At 45.1% G+C, this 22,314-nt stretch overlaps 1 protein-coding gene across 1 annotated transcript in view; it reads right to left on the reverse strand.

Annotated features, from left to right (window-relative positions):
• Nucleotides 1-22,314, reverse strand: part of VIPR2 (vasoactive intestinal peptide receptor 2) — a 120,342-nt gene that overhangs the window by 77,786 nt on the left and 20,242 nt on the right. The window contains exon 2 of the mRNA XM_066584619.1: nucleotides 8,336-8,438. Coding sequence (XP_066440716.1) covers nucleotides 8,336-8,438 — 103 coding nt within the window. The remainder of the gene's footprint in view (nucleotides 1-8,335; nucleotides 8,439-22,314) is intronic.

Here is a 22,314-nt window from a genome sequence, read left to right on the forward strand (position 1 = left end):
CTTTGAGATTCTTTCAGCAGCCGGGGATTTAAAATCTCCGCCTGCTGGAAGGGCTGTCTCTGATTGGCTGAGCGCTGTGACCAATCAGAGGCAGCACTCAGCCATTGAAAAGCAGCTGACCACTGCCTGTGATTGGTCCCTGCGCTCAGCTAATCAGAGGCAGCGCTCAGCCATACATTGAATTCAATAAATGGTTGAATTCAATGAATTATTTATTTCTTTTTTTTACTTTTTCTAAACTTTTTTTTTTACTTTACATGTTTGCTGTTATCCATTTTCTGTTATTCATTTGATAACAGTGATCATGTGACTGGTAACTGCATACAGTGACTCCCGGTAATATCTCTCTGCTCTGGGCTACACGTTAGCCAGGAGCCAGAGAGATTTTAAATTTTCCAGGCTGCGCGCCCTTCTGTGGATGTGCCCCACGTATGATGCCTGGCGTGCATGGGCAGAAGGCGCCATCGAGACTGGTAGATCAGGACGCCACAGTACATCGTTTTTACATCCCTGGGTATTAAAGACCAGCAAGCCAGGACGTAAAACCACTATGGGGTGGTCACAAAGTGCTTAAAGTTAGAAGAATGTATCAAGTGGGGTACCATAAGGCTCTGTCCTAAGCCCAGTGTTGTTCAACATTTTTATAAATGATCTGGAGGAGGGAATTGATGGGAAAATTGATAAAATTTTCCAACGACACAAAGCTAGGAGGAATAGCCAACGATAGGGAAGAGAGAGTATTCAAAAAAGATCTAGAAAAGCTTGCACAGTGGGCAGCAACTAACAGAATGGTATTTAACAAGGAGAAATGCAAAGTCCCACATCTGGGCAAGAAAAATGAAGAAAGCACATACAGAATAGGAGGAATTGAGCTAAGCAGCAGCACATGTGAAAAAGACTTGGGTATACTAATAGATCATAGACTGAACATGAGTCAACAATGTGATGCAGCAGCCAAAAAGGCAAACACAATTCTGGGATGTATTAAGAGAAGCATAGAGTCTAGATCACGTGAGGTAATTATCCCCCTCTATGCTTCCTTAGTCACACCTCATTTGGAATATTGGGTCCAGTTCTGGGCACCCACTTTAAAAAAGACTTAAAGAAAACCGGAGCAAGTTCAGAGAAGCGCTACCAAGATGGTAAGCAGTCTGCAAATCATGTCTTATGAGGAACGGTTGAAGGATCTGGGAATGTTTAGCTTGCAAAAAAGAAGGCTGAGAGGGGACGTAATAGCTGTCTACAAATATCTGAAGGGCTGTCACACTGCAGAGGGATCAGCCCTATTCTCATCTGCACAAGGAAAGACTAGAAGCAATGGGATGAAACTGAAAGGGAGGAGACACAGATTAGATATTAGAAAAAACTTTCTGACAGTGAGGGTGATCAACGAGTGAAACAGGTTACTGCAGGGGGAGGTGAGTTCTCCTTCAATGAAAGTGTTCAAACAAAGGCTGGAAAAATATCTGTCTTTGATGATTTAGTGAATCCTGCATTGAGCAGGGGGTTGGACCCGATGACCATGGAGGTCCCTTCCAACTCTACCATATTATGATTCTATAATAAGGTGATCGTGGAAGCAGGAAACATTGGCAATTGTAAGGGGCCAAATTGTGATGTGTAGACAATTGGGTCAGAACACCTCCAGTTGCAGCGTCTGAGGAGCGGGCCCTCAGCCTATGAGACAGCGGGGTAGTGTTTGGACCTTGTCATGGGGCTCTACCGTCTCCCGCTCTGAGGGTAGCACAGGACCCGTCCAAGTTACCGAAGGGAGGTCTTGCAAAAGGCTAACCCAATACGTGGTTTACCTTAGCAGTCTGCTGTCCCGGGAGACGCCACCGTTCCTCCCTTCGTGGTAAATTCAGATGATGAAATAAATGTTCCACACTCACAGAGAACTTTTAAATAGCAAAGCCTGGAACAGTTGGCAGTGTTCCTTTACTGGTAGAAATCTATTTGCAGTCCATTCACAAGTATAAACTCCCACCAGCAGGAAAATGCTGCATAAATCACAAAGCGGAAATCACAGGTTGACAGAAGAACCTACAGTCCTAGTTATCTCCAGGGTTCTGTTCGTGGTACAAACTCCTTTTATTCTCACCAGCTCTCTACCGGTAAGCACTCACATTCGGCAGGCATACCACACACTGCGATGGCGGTTCCACTCTCTCTTCGTTCATCAGTGGCTCAGGACACCACTGGCATCTTCTGGGCAAAGCAGGCCCAGGGAAGGCTGAGGATACCTTTCATTCTCTCCCATCTTGGCCCACACGTAATGAAGGTGCCCGTGTGGCTCACTTTTGCTCTACCAACACTCCTCTCGCTTACAAGTCCAGAACCGAAAACAGAAGACCCTTGCAAACACCTTGCATTCACATATATAGAGCACGATCACGTGACAAACAACAAGAAACATTTCTCAGACATCTCACATACCAGACAGTTAACTCATTCAGTGCTGCAGAAGTGCAATACACATCAAATTCATGCAACATGAAAGACACTGACAATAAAAAGCACGAGACCTGCACACAGTTTGGGATCAGATATGGAACAAGTATTTATTTAAGGGTTAAAATGAAAAAAAAAAAAAGTTGATCACATCCACAATCTCTGTGTTAGAGCTCCTTCACATGGGCATATATGCAGATGCAAAAGCTGCGCAGGCAGTTTGCAGAGTATGACCCATTGATTTTAATGGTTTTGTTCTTATTTCCTTTTCTCTTGTGCACAAAAAAATAGGACCTGCTCTATTTTTGTGCCTGTTTGCTCACCAGGGTCCCCCTACAAGTCTATGGGAGCTGCGCAAATGCGCACACAATCTCTGCATGGATGTGCAATACGATATGCAATTCATAGAAAAAAAGAACACATCTGGGACTCGCTAGGCTAAATAGCTATTTAAGATGGGGCGTGTTCGTCTGCCGCGTACAAATGAACATGCCCTGCTTGTGCAAAAACTATTTTAAATTACGCTGATGAGTGCGCAAAAAAGCCTTGTACAACATATTGCGCATCTGTGCACGCTTTTTCACACCTCCAATAGACTTTTATGAGGGACCCTTGGTAAGCAGTTCCTATTTTTTTGCGAACATGAGAAAAGGAAATGAGAACGAACCCAAATACGTTGCGCTGAGGCGTGCGCAAAAACGTATACCCCTGTGTAAAGAAGCCTTCATTCTGGGATTATTTAGAAGAACCTTTAAGGAATGTGTAATGCGCTAGAGGAAAATAAAATCACAGTACTACACACAGCATAGTACGCAAAAGCAGAACGACTATTTTCCTCGCCGAGACATAGCTACGGACACAAGCCCTATTTCTTCTATAGGGCAAATAACTATGTTCAGGTTTCCCAGCGGTGACATTCTACCTCCACCACCTATGTGAAGGAAAAAACACACTTTCGAAACCTGCAATTCGCTTCAGCAGGTGAGAAATGCAGACAAAATGGCTAAATTAAATTAATCATTTTGTGCCGGATGGATCTCACAAGACATCCGAGTAACGGAGATAAGTACATGGTTCGGGAATCGGGATCTTAAGGATTTTTTGTTGAGAAGAAAATTGGTGCTGCCAACATTGTGAAGGTCACATCGCAGCAGGTGCGATGCATCCCTAATCCCTGCTATTTGTCAGCTAGTTATACGCAGCCAAGTTTCACAATTTGTAGAGTTTTGTACTCCGGGATAACTTGGATGACGTTGTATACGCAGTAGACGATGATATCCGATATATGTTGTAACTTAGTTCTCTGGTAGTGATGTGATCGCTGAGATTTTTCATTTTGCTGCATGATGATTGGACAACGGTCAACAGTGCAAGTAGGACTCTTCACAAGGCGTCTTTGCATCCTCTCCCCTCCATCTCAGGTTTACATCTTGTATGCAAAAAACTGCATAGGAGCGGAGACCTGGATGGAAGCATAAGGTTTATTTTTCAAAAGTTTGACAGGGATGGAAACCTAGTGAAACGGAGACTAATGTGGTCTCCGTTTCACACACTAGAACCTGTGCTTCTGTCCAGGTTTCTGTTCCTATGCAGCTTTCTGTATAGAGGTAGGATTTAAGCAAATATGCAGTGTAAGCAAAAAAAAAGAATACCACACACAAAAACCATCTGCCTTATATTCTGTAGGTCTCCCTGGTGTCACCAAAACATATGAGACCCATCAAGTGATGGACTCCACAAGGTGTTCTGGGGTAACTGGCACTAAGATGTTAGCTGCAGATACAGTATGTTCTTTAAATTGCTTGGTGTGGCAACCATGGATCAGACGTGCCACATACCGGTTTGGCATTGGTAAGGTGGCCAGGCGTCCTAATTTAGGCAAGACAGTCCCACTTTCTGCCAAGACCTCAGCGGGACAGCCATTTGTCCCGCTTTTGGGACATCGGGTCACCATTCTAGTGATTACCGGCAGGGGTGCCGTAGCTCCCTGGCCGGTAATCACTCTGCAGCGCCGTGGGCAGGATGCACACACTGATGGCAGCACTAATACTATGGGGCTTCTGTGGGGGTTCACTACTATTGCTGGGGGTACTGTGTGCGGGTCACTAGTATTGCTGGGGATACTGTGGGGGGCTACTATTATTGCTGGGGATACTGTGGGGGTCAAGTAATTATGCCCCATTAAGTAAGTAAATATGCCCCAATACTTTTATTCTTTTTCCTTCTCTTGGGAGGATGTGGGAGGGCAATTCCAAGCTTTGTAATAGGACTCCGTGAGTTTTATGTACACCCCTGCCATGAAAGTCGTAAGAAGAAAATCCCAAAAACGAAAGTTTCTCAATGTATTATATGGTACTTCCAAAAATGAAAAAGTTTGTGGGTGGATCGATCCCTGCAACCATTAGTATGCAGAACCCCAGGCTATATTGTTGATAGCAAGAACGTGCTGCAATTAATGCAGAGCGTTACATGGCAGCCTTTTTTAGACCTATGGTTAAAAGGAAATGTTTCTACACATAAGATTGATACATGTATCTATAGAAAGCTGACTTCTGGCAACACAGTATAATATGCATCCATTGCCTACCCAGCACATACCATCAAGGCGATACCCAAGATTTCAATACATACAGGGACTCAATATGTCAACGATTGTGAACACGGAGATACAAGAAAAAATTTTGGACAAAGCAATAGAAAAGGTGAAACAAAGGGATAGGACTGAGCTTCTCAGAGATATTAAACCCTATGAGTGATTCAAAAAACAGAACAGGATAACCTTTTCCTCAGCTTATAGTAAAGATTTCTATGAAGTTAAAAAATCATTCATGCAGTGTCTGCTGATCCTCCAGCAGATTACGATGTAATCAGTGACATATTAAACCTTTCCAATCCAATTTTGGATTCAGGGTTTCCTAAAAGGCTTTCTCTTTTTGCTGTTATGCAACAGTGCCATCTGCTGGCTAAAGCCAGTGTGTGCGCGCCAGAGAGGCTCCAATAGCAGAGTGGCTGTCAATAGATGGTAAGAATACCCTGTCGGACGTCTTCTGACAATGGAGCTATACAAGCTTCAATCAGAATGTAGGAAGACGTCAGGCAGTGGATTGGAAGGGGTTAAAGAAGGGTGTGTCCTGTGTGGCGAAAAAGAGCAGGAGTTTGGGAAACACTTTATCACACAGTTTGTTCAAATCTCCCTCTAAAGAAAACTCTCAATGGTTAGAGCAGAAGGGTTTTTATGGATGTGGAAAACCTCGATGTGGGGTGTGCGATAGGTTAAAAAAAAACAATGGTTTCAGTAATTACAACAACTTGAAACATTTTTCTATTAACAATTATATTAATTGTGAAAGCATTAACCCTTTCCAATTCACTGTCTGACGTCTAAAGACATTCTGATTGAAGGCTGTACAGCTCCAATGCCAGAACACGTCCGGCAGGGTATTCTTACTGTATATTACTAGCCGCTCTGTTGTCGGGAGGGGCTCTCCAGGATTTTACATACCACAGTACTGGCTCTAGCCAGCAGATGGCACCATTGTATAATGGCAGAAAGAGAAAGCCCCCTAGGAAACCCTGAATCCAAAATTGGATTGCAAAGGGTAAGTGTGATTTACATTATTGAATGCACTACATGTAATTTAAAGAAAATTGGTTGCATCACCCGCAAACTTAAAGTGAGAAAAGCGGAACATCTACGTTATGTTAGAAATGATGATTCAGGAAGCTGGGATGCGGCGAAACATTTCATGGAAAGACAATAAGAATATAGACACATTCATATTTTATGCTGTAGAACTAATACGTAATAGCAGAAAATGTAAGGTGAATCAGGAACAAGTATATCAATGGGAGGCTTTCTGGATACTAAAGCAGGATACAAGATTCCCCAAGCAAAAATATGAGACATGCGCATTAGGTACAGATGCTCTGCACTGCATACGTCAGTCACTTATAGCGATGATTGTTTAATCTCGCGCATGCGCATTGTATACGGATGTTCATCCATGGATCATTGTATACTCCGTAGCCGCTCCCAGTCTCATACCTGCCACTTTGGGGGAGTAAATATGCTACATGCCACAAGAGGTGAGGTCCTGTGATTTTAATTATTTGTTTTGATTTCACGTTGTGATTGGCTTGGGCATTGTATATAGCGTCTGCTGTATTTATTTGGAGCTAGCTTGACAAAGACTCCCAAAGGAGTTGAAACGCTGCTGCTCTGCCCTTTTTGTATGGATCAATAAAGAAATACCTTTTTGGATTACTGGTTGTGCTGCTCGACTTATGTTCTAACTAGATTCCCCAAGGGCTTGAGTTATGGATCAGATCTTTTGCATATTTATTGAATATTTAAAAAAACATATATATATATATTTGTTGTAGGCCTATAAAGAATATATTCTAGTTAGTGACATTTGCATTATGTGATTTAGGTTGTTTTTTATATTGTTTTATAATTCAGTTTTGTGAAATATTCTACCCGTTGGTGAATTATACTCTAAACTGGGTTGAAGCTGGATTCGGGATAATTATTTAACAAATATGAAAGTTTTATGTAAGTTATTGGAGTTTTTCATACTTAGATATTTATATTTATTTCATTATTTTCCTTATGCTGTAGCTATTTTTCTCTTCTTGAAACATAGGTGATAATGTAACTTTATATTATTCATGAGATTTGCTATATGTGATAGACATGCAGTTGCCTAACGTGTAATATAACATGGGGGGGGGGGGGGGGTCTAACGTCAGTACTGTAGGAGTTAAATATCAGTTGTTTTTAATTCTATAGGGTTTTTATAAGAAGTGACCGAAAAGCGTCCTTTTAACTTTATTATGATATTCTGGCACTAAAGAAATAAAAGCTAATCTTCACACACAAGCAGCATTTTTTTCATTTTTGGAAGTATCTTACATGGATTGCTACCAGGGACTGTGCGGTGGAGCTGCCTTGGAACATGAAGACTTAGCTTGCGCTGAAGCCGGTGCAGTATGGATGTGGTGGTGAGCATATTTTTCTTTTTTGTCTTTTCAGTATTATATGGTACATCAAATGAAACCATTAAAAAGTACAACTTGTCCCGCAAAAAACAAGCCATTATACAGCATGGATGATAGAAAAAGAAAAACGTTATTCAAAAAGTGTTGGGTTGTTAAAGAATTAATCATGAATGTCGGGAAAAGCTTGACTGGTCATTGCAGAAGTCCATGAACCTGCTGCAGAATCAACGGCATTCAGATGTACAGTATGGAACGCATTTCCGTTGGCGATTTAAAGTAATAGACTTTCTTGAGTGTTACAATATTTCATGTTACAATCATTAATAACTTCAGAAGGCTCGGTGATCCGGGGATTATCCTGATTACCAGCTTGGAGTCAAGACGGAATTGTTTCCCCTAAATAAGGAAAATTGGCTCTTACCTCATTTGGTCTTTCTTTGCATTCCTTTGGATGAACATTGGAGGGGGGTATTAGGGTGAACTGGGTGAATGGATGTCTTTTTTCGGCCTTACTTACTATGTTACTATGTATGGTACGAAGTGTTACAATTAGACACACCCTATATGTGCATGAGCCTCGTGTAACCCAGAGTGTTAAGGTGACAGAAATGCAGTCCTAAGCTCTTGCTCATGACCTGAAGGTTTGCAGGTTCCATTTCTGCATGGTTCAGGTAGCCGGCTAAAGGTTGACTCGGCCTACCATCCCTCTGAGGTCCTTAAAATGAGTACCCAGCTTGCTGGGGGGGGGGGGGGAGATGACTGGGGAAGGCAATGGCAAACCACCCCACAAAAACAGTCTGCCAAGAAAACTCTAGGAGTCAGTCGTGACTTGGTGCTTGCTCCTGGGGATTTTATCTTTATCTGTATGTACATGCACACTTACCTCTAAAATCAGGATGTGGTCTCCTGCTCAACTTAGTCAAACATTTCCTTTGTTCGTATTTAAGTTCCAGCTGTAGTTTACATTCCGGATGAAAACCATGAACCTTAAGAACAAAAAAAAAGAAAACTACATCTAAGTTACTTCTTTGGTTAAAAATGCAGAACACTTTTTGCAATGTTAATGAATTAAAACATACGTATGTCACAATGTAAACGGGGCCTATGTATGAATATTTGTACGACAATTTACTTGCATACAAAGGTTGCAATTTTAGGTTTCATTAGACTTTAACGCCTGGCCCTGCTACTTTTTCAAAAAGTGGGCAGGGCGTAGCTTTATGGTGGCGTGCCACAGCTCGGAGCTGGCGTGAGTTTCCATCTGGAACACGGAAGTGCTGCCAGATGCAATAAAATGTATTCGGAGGTACAAGCCTCTGTGGAAGGAATGCTGATGCATAATTTAGTTACCCGACGTGAATGGAGAAAGAACCGCCCAGAGATCGCTCCAGATGCCTGCCTCCATCACTTACTGCAAACAGGCGACTCCTGCTTACATGGACCAACAGGTGCTTGGCTTTCAGTTCTGCTAAAAACCAAGAACCCTAGGCACTTGGAGGTAAAAAATTAAAGTTTTTTTTTTGTTTTTTTTTTAACCCTGGTGGCAGTGTGGGAGACTAGGTACATGTAAAATAAAAAAAACACACATACTCACCTCCTGCTGGGCGCTGCTCCCCCACTGCCATTGGCAGGTGCATCGGTGCTCTGCTTACAGAAGATGCCCCAGCCTGGGTGACCGGCTGGGGCATTCTCTGTTTGAAAGAGAACATGGCACTAAACAGGCAACCTTTATCCCTCACAAGATGGGCAATTATCCATGCCTCTCATGCTCTTGCTGTAACAACTTGGCCAGGGGGGATACAGTTTATCATGCCCATACGGGGGCCACATTCAAAATCAGAAGTCGCTATACCTGCTCCTCATCTTTTGTAGTATATTTAATAACATGCCCATGTGGTCTCCAATATGTAAGAGAGACCACAATGGAGGTGAGGAGCAGGATAGTTAAACACCAGGAGTACGATATGTACAAGGAATAGGGATTTGCCGATTCCACAGCATTTCATGGATAGCGGGCATTCCATTATCCAGTTTCGGTTTCGAATTATTGATGGTGTGCCCCTTCCATCAGAGGCAGCGACAGAATAAAGGCACTCAAAAGAAAGGCATTACGTTGGATTATTTCTCTTACCTAAGGGTTTGAACCAGAAGTATAATGTCTCACAATACTTGTAGTGACTACTAACAACATATTCATACATTTTCCTATATATGTTCATTGTGTTGTTTTTAATCCTTTTTTCTCTTTTTTTATAGAGGTCGACACGGATGCTGCCATGGCGACTGCCGTACATCATCAGTATGAGAAGCTTCTGCGCATATGTGTTTATGGAGCGTGCCTGGATACATATAATCTCTAATGTCCAAGATGCAATAGAATAAAAACTGATCGCATTATTCATCCTTTGTCCCTTTGGATTTTTGAGGGTTAATAGATGGAATGCCTTTAGCTTTAATATGTGGTATGGCAAATATCAAATAAGAGGTAACTATTAGTGAATACAATGGCGATAAGTGTTGACAATGGTTACCTTGTGTACCAACTGGATTTATGATAGTAGTTCATCCCAAAACATAATGTGGGCCAACACTGATCAACCTGCTGTAGCTACAATAGTGGACCTGGAGTCTGGTACTGGCATGTTGGTGCTGTCACCATCATATTTAAGCAGTACCTAGCCAGACTGATCTGCGGAGTTCGGGCGCGCTCTGCGCATGTGCGGTTCACCATTTTTGCGATGGGTTGTCTGTTCTTGCGCATAGCCAATTACTGCTATCTTCTAACATGGCGTTTTGCTAGAGGCTTATAGACCCAGTTTGCTTGGCGTAGCAGGAGGATCAGGTCATGTGGAAGAATCAGGTGACACAGTACCCAGTGCATGCCCCATGACCCTTTTTGGACACAGCTTGCATTAATAGGCAACACAGCTGATAAATATGACCCCATGAGTACAGAGGACGTTGGCATGATTACCAAGGTGGCTTCCACCACAGGTGGGCTTGATGTTCAGAAGGGTGTTGGCTTATAATTAAATTGAGTTTGTGATTGGTTTGTTTGGATTTTAACTCTATATATATATGGATATATTTCTGTAATGTTTCTCATATTTGAAAAAGACTCCTAGGAGTCGAAACGTCATTTTATGTGTCTGGAGGAATAAAAGAACTTTTTATATGACACCACGGATGCTGTCACATCTCTTCTTCTACAAGAGACGTCATCAGTGACATCCCGTAAACCTGCCTCTGGGCTTCTACATTTCTGAAAAAGCTGGTTTTGATAAACGAGGCCCTATGTCTAATTGTAGTATTATACAGCGCATACATAATCCACAGCACTGTACAGAGATTGTCATCACTTACATTGGGCTCTGTCCCCATTAGGGATTACAATCTAAATCCACCTATTAGTATGCTTTTGGAATGTGGGATGAAACTGCAGGAACTGGAGGAAACAAAGGGAGAACATACAAACTCCATGCCAATCTTGCCCCAGATTAGGTTCCAGGACCCAAGTGCTCCAAGGCAACAGTGATGTGCACAGCTACAGTTAGACAATATGATACTCGTTACAGTGTCTCAGCAGCTACTATGTCCTTTATATATTTAATTATCTACAGTTACTGATCAATGTCCAAAATGCAAAGTGACTGTTAGAGCCATGTGCTGTGTGTTCCTTCTACTTGTTGTGGAGACACGGTGAGGCTTTCAAGTTTCTTTGATCTCAGTTATTTCAGAGAGATCCTCGGTGATAAATGTCTGATGTAAAAAAAAAAACAAGAAACAGAACACCAAGGCAGAGAGAATACTGTAGATCTCTATCTGCAGATTATAAAAGAACCACCAGTTAATGGCTTTAAATTTACAGATTTGTGCCTGAGAGAAGACAGATGGTGCCATGTCAATGTGGAGTTACTGTACCAAATCACCTAATGGGGATCCATATGTTGTGAAGCTGCATGTACGTGTGTTACATTGTAATAATATTTGTTATATGTTGCATAACTTTGAGTCAACCAAAACTGAGGGGCGCTCCTCACAAAGGGCAAAGAACATGGGCTGCTGGGTAAAGTTTTTTTAATGTAGTAAGGAAACCTATACAGTTGACCTCTGTGTTAATGTCTTCTCCAAGAACTAACTGGTAAAAGGTGTTGCAGTTAAAGAGATGAGATTGGTAGTGTGGGTTTCACAGGTGCTTTGCCTATTAAATAAAGACACACAACGCCTGCTTACTAACAAATATGTTCTTCTCATGAGACCCTAGAAGATGTGTTACAAAGACTCATGGAGCTGGAAAAGGCTGCAAAAGCTAAAGACCTGGATGTACATCAATCCATGTTCTCCATTTAGTCTCCCGAGGAACAGGTGTTGAGCAATTATTGGAATATTTGGATTGGGAGTGACTGACCTGATTTTCCAAAAATAATCGTGAATGGAATAACGTGATCCTAGTTCCCATTAAAGTCAATGGGAGTAAAAATTTGGACTCCATAAGTTCCCCAATCTAGCCAAATGTCGAACAGGAGGAGAAGATGGTGGTACTGCCTCTTGAACAATTGTGATTCAGTCATTGCCACTATTGCTTTACAGTGTTGCGGTCCTAAGCTCAAGTCTTGTCAAGGGCACATGTGAATGGAGTTTGAAAGACTCCATACAGATTTTGCCCTTAGTCAGATTAGAACCTAGAACTCCATTACTGCAGGGTAGTGGTGCTAACAACCGAGACACTATTCTTGATCTTTGTTCTCCAGAGGAGAAGAATGAGAATAAACACAAAGAGAACATAAAAACTCTATACAAATGTTGCCCTTGGCAACAGTAGTAAAGACTGAGCCACTACATTTCTTTCTTTTTGGTTCTCTTCTCCAGAGAAAAAGAAAAAACTAAAGGGGGAAATTTACTAAGCCCGACATTACCTGCGCTGGGCTTAGTAAGATTTTTCCCAGTGTACGGTATGCTGAAATCATGAAGAGGCACACGCGTCTTCCTCCTTACACTTCTTCTTTCTCCAGAGTAGGACCAACAAGGTCTCTCCTCCATCTCCTTCTCCTCTTTCTCCTTCTCCTATAGAGAAATAGATGGAGGAAAACAGAGGTGAGGGAAGAAAAAGGACAAGCATGGTGGCTCAGACTGTTGCCGTGCAGTGCTAGAGTTATATATTTTTTATTTTTTACACATGCTAGGAATGATTTTCAGGGAAGGGCTTATTTTTAAAACCCTTCCCCGAAAATCACTGCGGGGGGTGTTGACATCCTATTGCTTTCAATGGGGCCGCCAGCAGTAGCCGCAGCCCCATTGACTACAATAGGCACGCAGCTTTGTTCTCGTGTGTTTTGGCACGTGCGTGGACACGCATATTTGTGCGCAAACTCGTGTGAACGAGGCCTCAGGCTGCTTTTACATGGCCGAGAAAACCATGTGAGATTTGTGCGTTGCGAGACATACAAATCTCACACGAACATGAAACTAATTTTTTTGAATGGGGTCATATACAGGAGCAATTTTCTTTTTTTTTTTTATACTGCGTCGCATCGCGGTGCAGAAAAAAATTGCGGCATGTCCTATCTTTGGGCATTCCCTTGGAACGCATCGCCCAAAAGTGTGATGCAATGAGAACAATGGGAAGTTTCCCATTGAAAACAATGGGAAACCCTTGCTGATCCTCTGGCAGCTGCGCCAGAGGATTGCTACTTCCCTGAAGTAATACGCCTCGCATCCGTGGGCAAATCACACCTTGGCGAGTGCAATATTGGGCCACGTTTCATGGCCCGATATCACACTTACCCATATGAGATAGCCCTATCCTGTGCTGAATAATGTGGGGCATCAGTTCTACATTCACACAAGTAAAGTTGTTTTCCATCAGTGAACTCTTACCAGCCGTAGTCTGTGCTGTGCCAGCCGCTAATAGCATATTGTATGTGAATTACTGTCATTTATACAAATGTATACAGAGCTGCGCGTGAGGCCGCACAGGCGGAACTTTTCCAACAGAGATCTCGTTGTGAAGTCTCAGTAGTTCTCCAACAAAATCTGCGTGCTTTAGATTCACTACAGATTTCACCTCAATGCGTTGGAGGGGTTAAATCTGCTGTGACAATCTGTGGGCAGCATAATAAGTGCGGCATGAAAATATTCAGCATGTTCGTATTTCTGTGCTACATTATTACACTCCATGTGGATGCTGATTACAAACCCCCATGTATTGTGCAGTACTACGACTGATTGCTGATTCGCGGGGTAAAATTAGCTCCACAATTCCACCCTTTCTGAACATGACCTGAAGAATTGGTGCAAAGTTTATATATAGAGATAGATAGATAGATAGATAGATAGATAGATAGATAGATAGATAGATAGATAGATAGATAGATAGATAGATAGATAGATAGGTAGATATGAGAGAGATATGAGATAGGTAGATAGATAGATAGATAGATAGATAGATAGATAGATAGATAGATAGATAGATAGATAGATAGATGGATAGATATGAGATAGACAGATAGATATGAGATAGATAGATATGAGATAGATAGATATGAGAGAGATATGAGATAGATAGATATGAGATAGATAGATAGATAGATAGATAGATAGATAGATAGATAGATAGATAGATATGAGATAGATAGAGAGATAATGAGATAGATAGGAGATAGATAGATAGATAATAATATACATATGAGGTAGATAGATATGAGATAGATATGAAGCAGATTGATAGATATAGAGATAGATATGAGGTAGATAGATGTGAGATAGATAGAGAGATAATGAGTAGAGATGAGCGAACGCGTTCGTCCGAGCTTGATATTCGTGCGAATATTAGGGTGTTCGGGATGTTCGTTATTCGTGACGAACACCATGCGGTGTTCTGGTTACTTTCACTTCCTTCCCTGAGACGTTAGCGCGCTTTTCTGGCCAATTGAAAGACAGGGAAGGCATTACAACTTCCCCCTGCAACGTTTAAGCCCTATACCACCCCCCTGCTGTGAGTGGCTGGCGAGATCAGGTGTTCGCCTAATATAAAAGTCGGCCCCTCCCGCGGCTCGCCTCAGATGCGGTGTGAGTTAGATGAGGGACAGTGCTGTTTGTACCGGAGCTGCTGTAGGGAAAGAATTGGTAGTTAGTGTAGGCTTCAAGACCCCCCAAAGGTCCTTATTAGGGCCACTGATAGCTGTGTGTTGGCTGCTGTTAGCAGTGGGATTTTTTTTTCTTCTCAAAATCGGCTCTGCAGAGCGTTGCACCCGGCATTAGGGACAGAAGTGCTGCATAGGCAGGGAGAGTGTTAGGAGTGAGTGTAGCCTTCAAGAACCTCAACGGTCCTTTCTAGGGCCATATTTATCCGTGTGCAGTACTGTCCAGGCTGCTGTTAGCTGTGCTGCATTTCTTTTGGGCTTCTCAAAATCGCCTCTGCAGAGCATTCCACCCTCCATTGATACTGCAGGGAAAGAATTGTATAGGCAGGGCCACAACACAGTTATTATTCATAGAATATACGCAGTGCTGCCTGTTGGTGGGAAAAAACTGAAAACAAATCTATTTGTCTAGCCTCTGTCCGTCCTTACGGGCGGTGGACACGTGTGAGCTGCGTGAAAAACATTGCTAAATCATACGCAGCCAGCTACGCTTTACTGCTGGGTTCGCCATTTGCTTTCCTTAATTGGGAAAAAAAATACCTGCTCTCCAAGAGTTATAATAACTCTGCTACCCTCACGTTCTGTGACACATAAGCAGGGACACAGCGCAGTTATTAAACTTCGCAGGTTCATTGAATATACGCAGTGCTGCCTGTTGGTGGGAAAAAACTGAAAACAAATCTATTTGTCCAGCCTGTGTCCGTCCTTACGCCTGTGGAGACGTGTGAGCTGCGTGAAAAACATTGCTAAATCATACGCAGCCAGCTACGCTTTACTGCTGGGTTCGCCATTTGCTTTCCTTAATTGGGAAAAAAAATACCTGCTCTCCAAGAGTTATAATAACTCTGCTACCCTCACGTTCTGTGACACATAAGCAGGGACACAGCACAGTTATTAAACTTCTCAGGTTCATTGAATATACGCAGTGCTGCCTGTTGGTGGGAAAAAACTGAAAACAAATCTATTTGTCCAGCCTGTGTCCGTCCTTACGGGCGGTGGAGACGTGTGAGCTGCGTGAAAAACATTGCTAAATCATACGCACCCAGCTACGCTTTACTGCTGGGTTCGCCATTTGCTTTCCTTAATTGGGAAAAAAAATACCTGCTCTGCCACAGTTAATAACTCTGCTACCCTCACGTTCTGTGACACATAAGCAGGGACACAGCACAGTTATTAAACTTCTCAGGTTCATTGAATATACGCAGTGCTGCCTGTTGGTGGGAAAAAACTGAAAACAAATCTATTTGTCCAGCCTCTGTCCGTCCTTACGCCTGTGGAGACGTGTGAGCTGCGTGAAAAACATTGCTAAATCATACGCACCCAGCTACGCTTTACTGCTGGGTTCGCCATTTGCTTTCCTTAATTGGGAAAAAAAATACCTGCTCTGCCACAGTTAATAACTCTGCTACCCTCACGTTCTGTGACACATAAGCAGGGACACAGCACAGTTATTAAACTTAGATAATTCATTCACTAGAGGCAGTGGGGCCTTTCGTTTTCCAAAAAGGGCAAAAATTATATTTGGCCTGCAGTCTTGCGCCAATTTATTTCCTGCCTGTGAAATCAAATCACTGGTAATACAGCATGCTGAGGGGTAGGGGTAGGCCTAGAGGACGTGGACGCGGCCGAGGACGCGGAGGGCCAAGTCAGGGTGTGGGCACAGGCCAAGCTCCTGATCCAGGTGTGTCGCAGCCGACTGCTGCGCGATTAGGAGAGAGGCACGTTTCTGGCGTCCCCACATTCATCGCCCAATTAATGGGTCCACGCGGGAGACGGTTATTAGAAAATGAGCAGTGTGAGCAGGTCCTGTCCTGGATGGCAGAAAGTGCTTCGAGCAACCTATCGTCTACCCGCAGTTCTGCGCCGTCCACTGCTGCCAATCCGAATCCTCTGTCTGCTGCTCCTCCTTCCTCCCAGCCTCCTCACTCCACTACAATGACACCTGCTCAGGAGCGGGAACACTCCCAGGAACTGTTCTCGGGCCCCTGCTTAGATTGGGCAGCAGCGGTTCCTCTCCCACCAGAGGAGTTTATCGTCACTGATGCCCAACCATTCGAAAGTTCCCGGGGTCCGGGGGAAGAGGCTGGGGACTTCCGCCAACTGTCTCAACAACTTTCTGTGGGTGAGGAGGACGATGACGATCAGACACAGTTGTCTTGCAGTGAGGTAGTAGTAAGGGCAGTAAGTCCCAGGGAGCAGCGCACAGAGGATTCGGAGGAAGAGCAGCAGGACGATGAGGTGACTGACCCCACCTGGTGTGCAACGCTTACTCAGGAGGACAGGTCTTCAGAGGGGGAGTCAAGGGCATCAGCAGGGCAGGTTGCAAGAGGCAGTGCAGTGGCCAGGGGTAGAGGCAGGCCCAGACCGAATAATCCACCAAGTGTTTCCCAAAGCGCCCCCTCGCGCCATGCCACCCTGCGGAGGCCGAGGTGCTCTAAGGTCTGGCAGTTTTTCACAGAGACGCCTGACGACCGACGAACAGTGGTGTGCAACCTTTGTCGCGCAAAGCTCAGCCGGGGAGCCAACACCAACAGCCTCACCACCACCACCATGCGCAGACATATGATGGCCAAGCACCCCGCAAGGTGGGACAAAGGCCGTTCACCGCCTCCGGTTGGCACCCCTGCCTCTCCCCCTGTGCCCCAACCTGCCACTGAGATGCAACCCCCCTCTCAGGACACAGGCACTACCGCCTCATGGCCTGCACCCACACCCTCATCTCCGCTGTCCTCGGCCCCATCCAGCAGTGTAGTTCAGCGCACCGTTCAGCCGTCGCTTGCGCAAGTGTTCGAGCGCAAGCGCAAGTACGCCGCCACGCACCCGCACGCTCAAACGTTAACCGTCCGCATCGCAAAATTCATCAGCCTTGAGATGCTGCCGTATAGGGTTGTGGAAACGGAGTCCTTCAAAAGTATCATGGAGGCGGCGGCCCCGCGCTACTCAGTTCCCAGTCGCCACTACTTTTCCCGATGTGCCGTCCCAGCCCTGCACGACCACGTCTCCCGCAACATTGTGCGCGCCCTCACCAACGCGGTTACTGCCACGGTCCACTTAACTACGGACACGTGGACAAGCACAGGCGGGCAGGGCCACTACATCTCCCTGACGGCACATTGGGTGAATTTAGTGGAGGCTGGGACAGAGTCAGAGCCTGGGACCGCTCACGTCCTACCCACCCCCAGAATTGCGGGCCCCAGCTCGGTGCTGGTATCTGCGGAGGTGTATGCTTCCTCCACTAAAGCACCCTCCTCCTCCTCCTCCTCCTCTGTCTCACAATCAAGATGTGTTAGCAGCAGCATGTCGCCAGCAGTCGGTGTCGCGCGGTGTGGCAGCACAGCGGTGGGCAAGCGTCAGCAGGCCGTGCTGAAACTACTCAGCTTAGGCGATAAGAGGCACACGGCCCACGAACTGCTGCAGGGTCTGACACAGCAGACCGACCACTGGCTTGCGCCGCTGAGCCTCCAACCGGGCATGGTCGTGTGTGACAACGGCCGTAACCTGGTGGCGGCTCTGCAGCTCGGCAGCCTCACGCACGTGCCATGCCTGGCCCACGTCTTTAATTTGGTGGTTCAGCGGTTTCTGAAAAGCTACCCACGCTTGTCAGACCTGCTCGTAAAGGCGCGCCGGCTCTGCGCACATTTCCGCAAGTCCCACACGGACGCTGCCACCCTGCGCACCCTGCAACATCACTTTAAGCTGCCAGTGCACCGACTGCTGTGCGACGTGCCCACACGGTGGAACTCTACGCTCCACATGTTGGCCAGGCTCTATGAACAGCGTAGAGCTATAGTCGAATACCAACTCCAACATGGGCGGCGCAGTGGGAGTCAGCCTCCTCAATTCCTTTCAGAAGAGTGGGCCTGGTTGGCAGACATCTGCCATGTCCTTGGTAATTTTGAGGAGTCTACCCAGGTGGTGAGCGGCGATGCTACAATCATTAGCGTCACCATTCCTCTGCTATGCATCTTGAGAAATTCCCTGCAAACCATAAAGGCAGCTGCTTTGCGCTCGGAAACGGGGGCGGGGGAAGACAGTATGCCGCTGGATAGTCAGGGCACCCTCCTGTCTATTTCTCAGCGCGTACAGGAGGAGGAGGAGGAGCATGAGGAGGATGAGGAGGAGGGGGAAGAGACAGCTTGGCCCGCTGCTGACGGTACACCGGCTGATTGCCTGTCATCCTTTCAGCGTGTATGGCCTGAGGAGGAGGAGGAGGAGGAGGAGGAGGATCCTGATAGTGATCTTCCTAGTGAAGACAGCCATGTGTTGCGTACAGGTACCCTGGCACACATGGCTGACTTCATGTTAGGATGCCTTTCTCGTGACCCTCGCGTTGCACGCATTCTGGCCACGACGGATTACTGGGTGTACACACTGCTCGATCCACGGTATAAGGAGAACCTGCCCACTCTGATTCCCGAAGAGGAAAGGGGTTCGAGAGTGTTGCTATACCACAGGACCCTTGCGGACAAGCTGATGGTAAAATTCCCAGCCGACAGCGCTAGTGGCAGAAGGCGCAGTACCGAGGGCAAGGTAGCAGGGGATGTGCGTAGATCGAGCAGCATGTACATCCCAGGCAGTGCAACAGTCTTTAAGGGCCTGGCCAGCTTTATGGCTCCCCACCAAGACTGTGTCACCGCTCCCCAGTCACGGCTGAGTCGGCGGGAGCACTGTAAAAGGATGGTGAGGGAGTACGTAGCGGATCGCACGACCATCCTTGGTGACGCCTCTGCCCCCTACAACTACTGGGTGTCGAAGCTGGACACGTGGCCTGAACTAGCCCTGTATGCCCTTGAGGTGCTTGCTTGTCCTGCGGCTAGCGTCTTGTCGGAGAGGGTGTTTAGTGCGGCTGGGGGAATCATCACCGATAAGCGTAGCCGCTTGTCAACCGACAGTGCCGACAGGCTAACACTCATCAAGATGAACAAAGGCTGGATTTCGCCAGACTTCTGTTCTCCACCAGCGGACAGCAGCGATACGTAAGCAATACGTAGGCTGCACCCGCGGATGGAAGCTACGTTCTCTCTCACCATCCAAAATGGGGACATTTGTGCTTCATCAATCTGTGTCTAATATTCCTCCTCCTCCTCCTCCTGCTCCTCCTCCTGAAACCTCACGTAATCACGCTGAACGGGCAATTTTTCTTAGGGCCACAAGGCTCACTCAAATAATTTTTCAGAACAATTTTTATAAGTTTCAATTAGCTTAAAAGCGTTGGAACTTTAACTTGAACCAATTTTTCGTTACACTGGGCTGCCTCCAGGCCTAGTTACCACTTAAGCCACATTAACCAAAGCGATTCACCTTCCATCTTGGTTGGGCATGGCCAATTTTTACTGAGGTACATTAGTACTGTTGGTACACCAATTTTTTGGGGCCCTCACCTACAGTGTAATCATAGTAATTTCTATGTTCTTCGCCTGCACTCATGGTACAGAAAGGTGTGTGGGGTTGGCCTACAGTTTAGCTACATAAATGTCACTTGTGCCTTGGCTATACTAAGGCTACTGAAATGGAACGAAGACTGCGCTCCCGCTATACTGCTGCTTCAGAATTGTTACTGGGGCCTGTCTTGAGTGCTACTATTGCTTACATGGAACGAAGACTGCGCTCCCGCTATACTGCTGCTTCAGAATTGTTACTGGGGCCTGTCTTGAGTGCTACTATTGCTTACATGGAACGAAGACTGCGCTCCCGCTATACTGCTGCTTCAGAATTGTTACTGGGGCCTGTCTTGAGTGCTACTATTGCTTACATGGAACGAAGACTGCGCTCCCGCTATACTGCTGCTTCAGAATTGTTACTGGGGCCTGTCTTGAGTGCTACTATTGCTTACATGGAACGGACACGTGGAGAGGACACGTAGTGCCTCAAAAACATCCCCCTCCTCCTCCAACAGGGAAAACATTGTTGGCAAATGCCTTTGCATTGGTTCGTCTGGCGGCAGTCCAAGAATTTCACCTTTACCGACACTACAAGAGAGCCCCTCCACCATCCCCCCGCCACGGCCCACTTAATCCTGGCCACATTCCGAAAACCAACAAAATACAACCGTGGTACTAGGTCCGCAGTCACCACCACATTACCACCAACGCGGTTACTGTTAAGGTGCATATAACCAGTCTGACTGGGGCATGCAGACACCTTGACAGAATGAATAGTGTGTGGCACATAGGTTCCCCATTGCTATGCCCACGTGTGCAGCTCCTGATGGCGGTGGCACAGGATTGTATTTCTCATTGCTTCTGTACAGCATTGTGGGCTATCGCCCCGCCCCTATTAAAGAGGGTCGCTACCTAGCCGTGCCAACCCTGTGCAGTGTGTGCCTGCGGTCCCTCGTCGTGGCAGACGCACTTCTAAATAGACATGAGGGTGGTGTGGCATGAGGGCAGCTGAAGGCTGCGCAGGGACAGTTTGGTGTGCGCTGTGGGGGGGAGGGGGTGCGGTTGGGCAGCATGTAACTCAGGAGAAGTGGCAGTGGAGTGTCATGCAGGCAGTGATTGTGCTTTGTTGGAGGTAGTGTGGTGCTTAGCAAAGGTATGCCATGCTAATGAGGGCTTTTCAGAAGTAAAAGTTGTTGGGAGGGGGGGGGGGGCCACTCTTGCCGCTATTGTGGCTTAATAGTGGGACCTGTGAACTTAGGATGCAGCCCAACATGTAGCCCCTCGCCTGCCCTATCCGTCACTGTGTCATTCCCATCACTTTCCTGAATTGCCCAGATTTTCACACATGAAAACCTTAGCGAGCATCGGCGAAATACAAAAATGTTCTGGTCGCCCATTGACTTCAATGGGGTTCGTTGTTCGAAACGAACCCTCGAGCATCACGGGAAGTTCGTTACGAATAACGAACACCCGAACATTTTGGTGTTCGCTCATCTCTAATAATGAGATAGATAGGAGATAGATAGATAGATAGATAGATAGATAGATAGATAGATAGATAGATAGATAGATAGATAGATAGATAGATATGGGATAGATAGATAGATGGATAGATATGAGAGAGATATGAGATAGATAGATAGATAGATAGATAGATAGATAGATAGATAGATAGATATGAGAGAGATATGAGATAGATAGATATGAGAGAGATATGAGATAGATAAATAGATATGAGATAGATAGATAGATATGAGAGAGATATGAGATAGATAGACAGATAGATATGAGATAAATAGATAGATAGATATGAGAGAGATATGAGATAGACAGATAGATATGAGATAGATAGATAGATAGATAGATAGATAGATAGATAGATAGATAGATATGAGATAGATAGTTAGATATGAAATAGATAGCTAGATAGATAGCTAGATAGATAGATAGATATGAGATAGATAGATGTGAGATAGATGGATAGATAGATAATAAGATAGATATGAGGTAGATAGATATGAGATAGATATGAGGCAGATTGATAGATATAGAGATAGATATGAGGTAGATAGATGTGAGATAGATAGATAGATCGATAGATAGATAGATAGATAGATATAGAGATAGATATGAGATAGATGTGAGATAGATAGTTAAACAGATAGAGAGTGAGAGAGAGACATAGATAGATATGAGATAGATAGATAGATAGATAGATAGATAGATAGATAGATAGATAGATAGATAGATAGGAGATAGATAGATAGATAGATAGATAGATAGATACATATGTGATAGATAGATAGATAGATAGATAGATAGATAGATAGATAGATAGA

Source organism: Eleutherodactylus coqui, chromosome 12 (genome assembly GCF_035609145.1).
Source record: "Eleutherodactylus coqui strain aEleCoq1 chromosome 12, aEleCoq1.hap1, whole genome shotgun sequence".
Taxonomy (NCBI): Eukaryota; Metazoa; Chordata; class Amphibia; order Anura; family Eleutherodactylidae; genus Eleutherodactylus; species Eleutherodactylus coqui.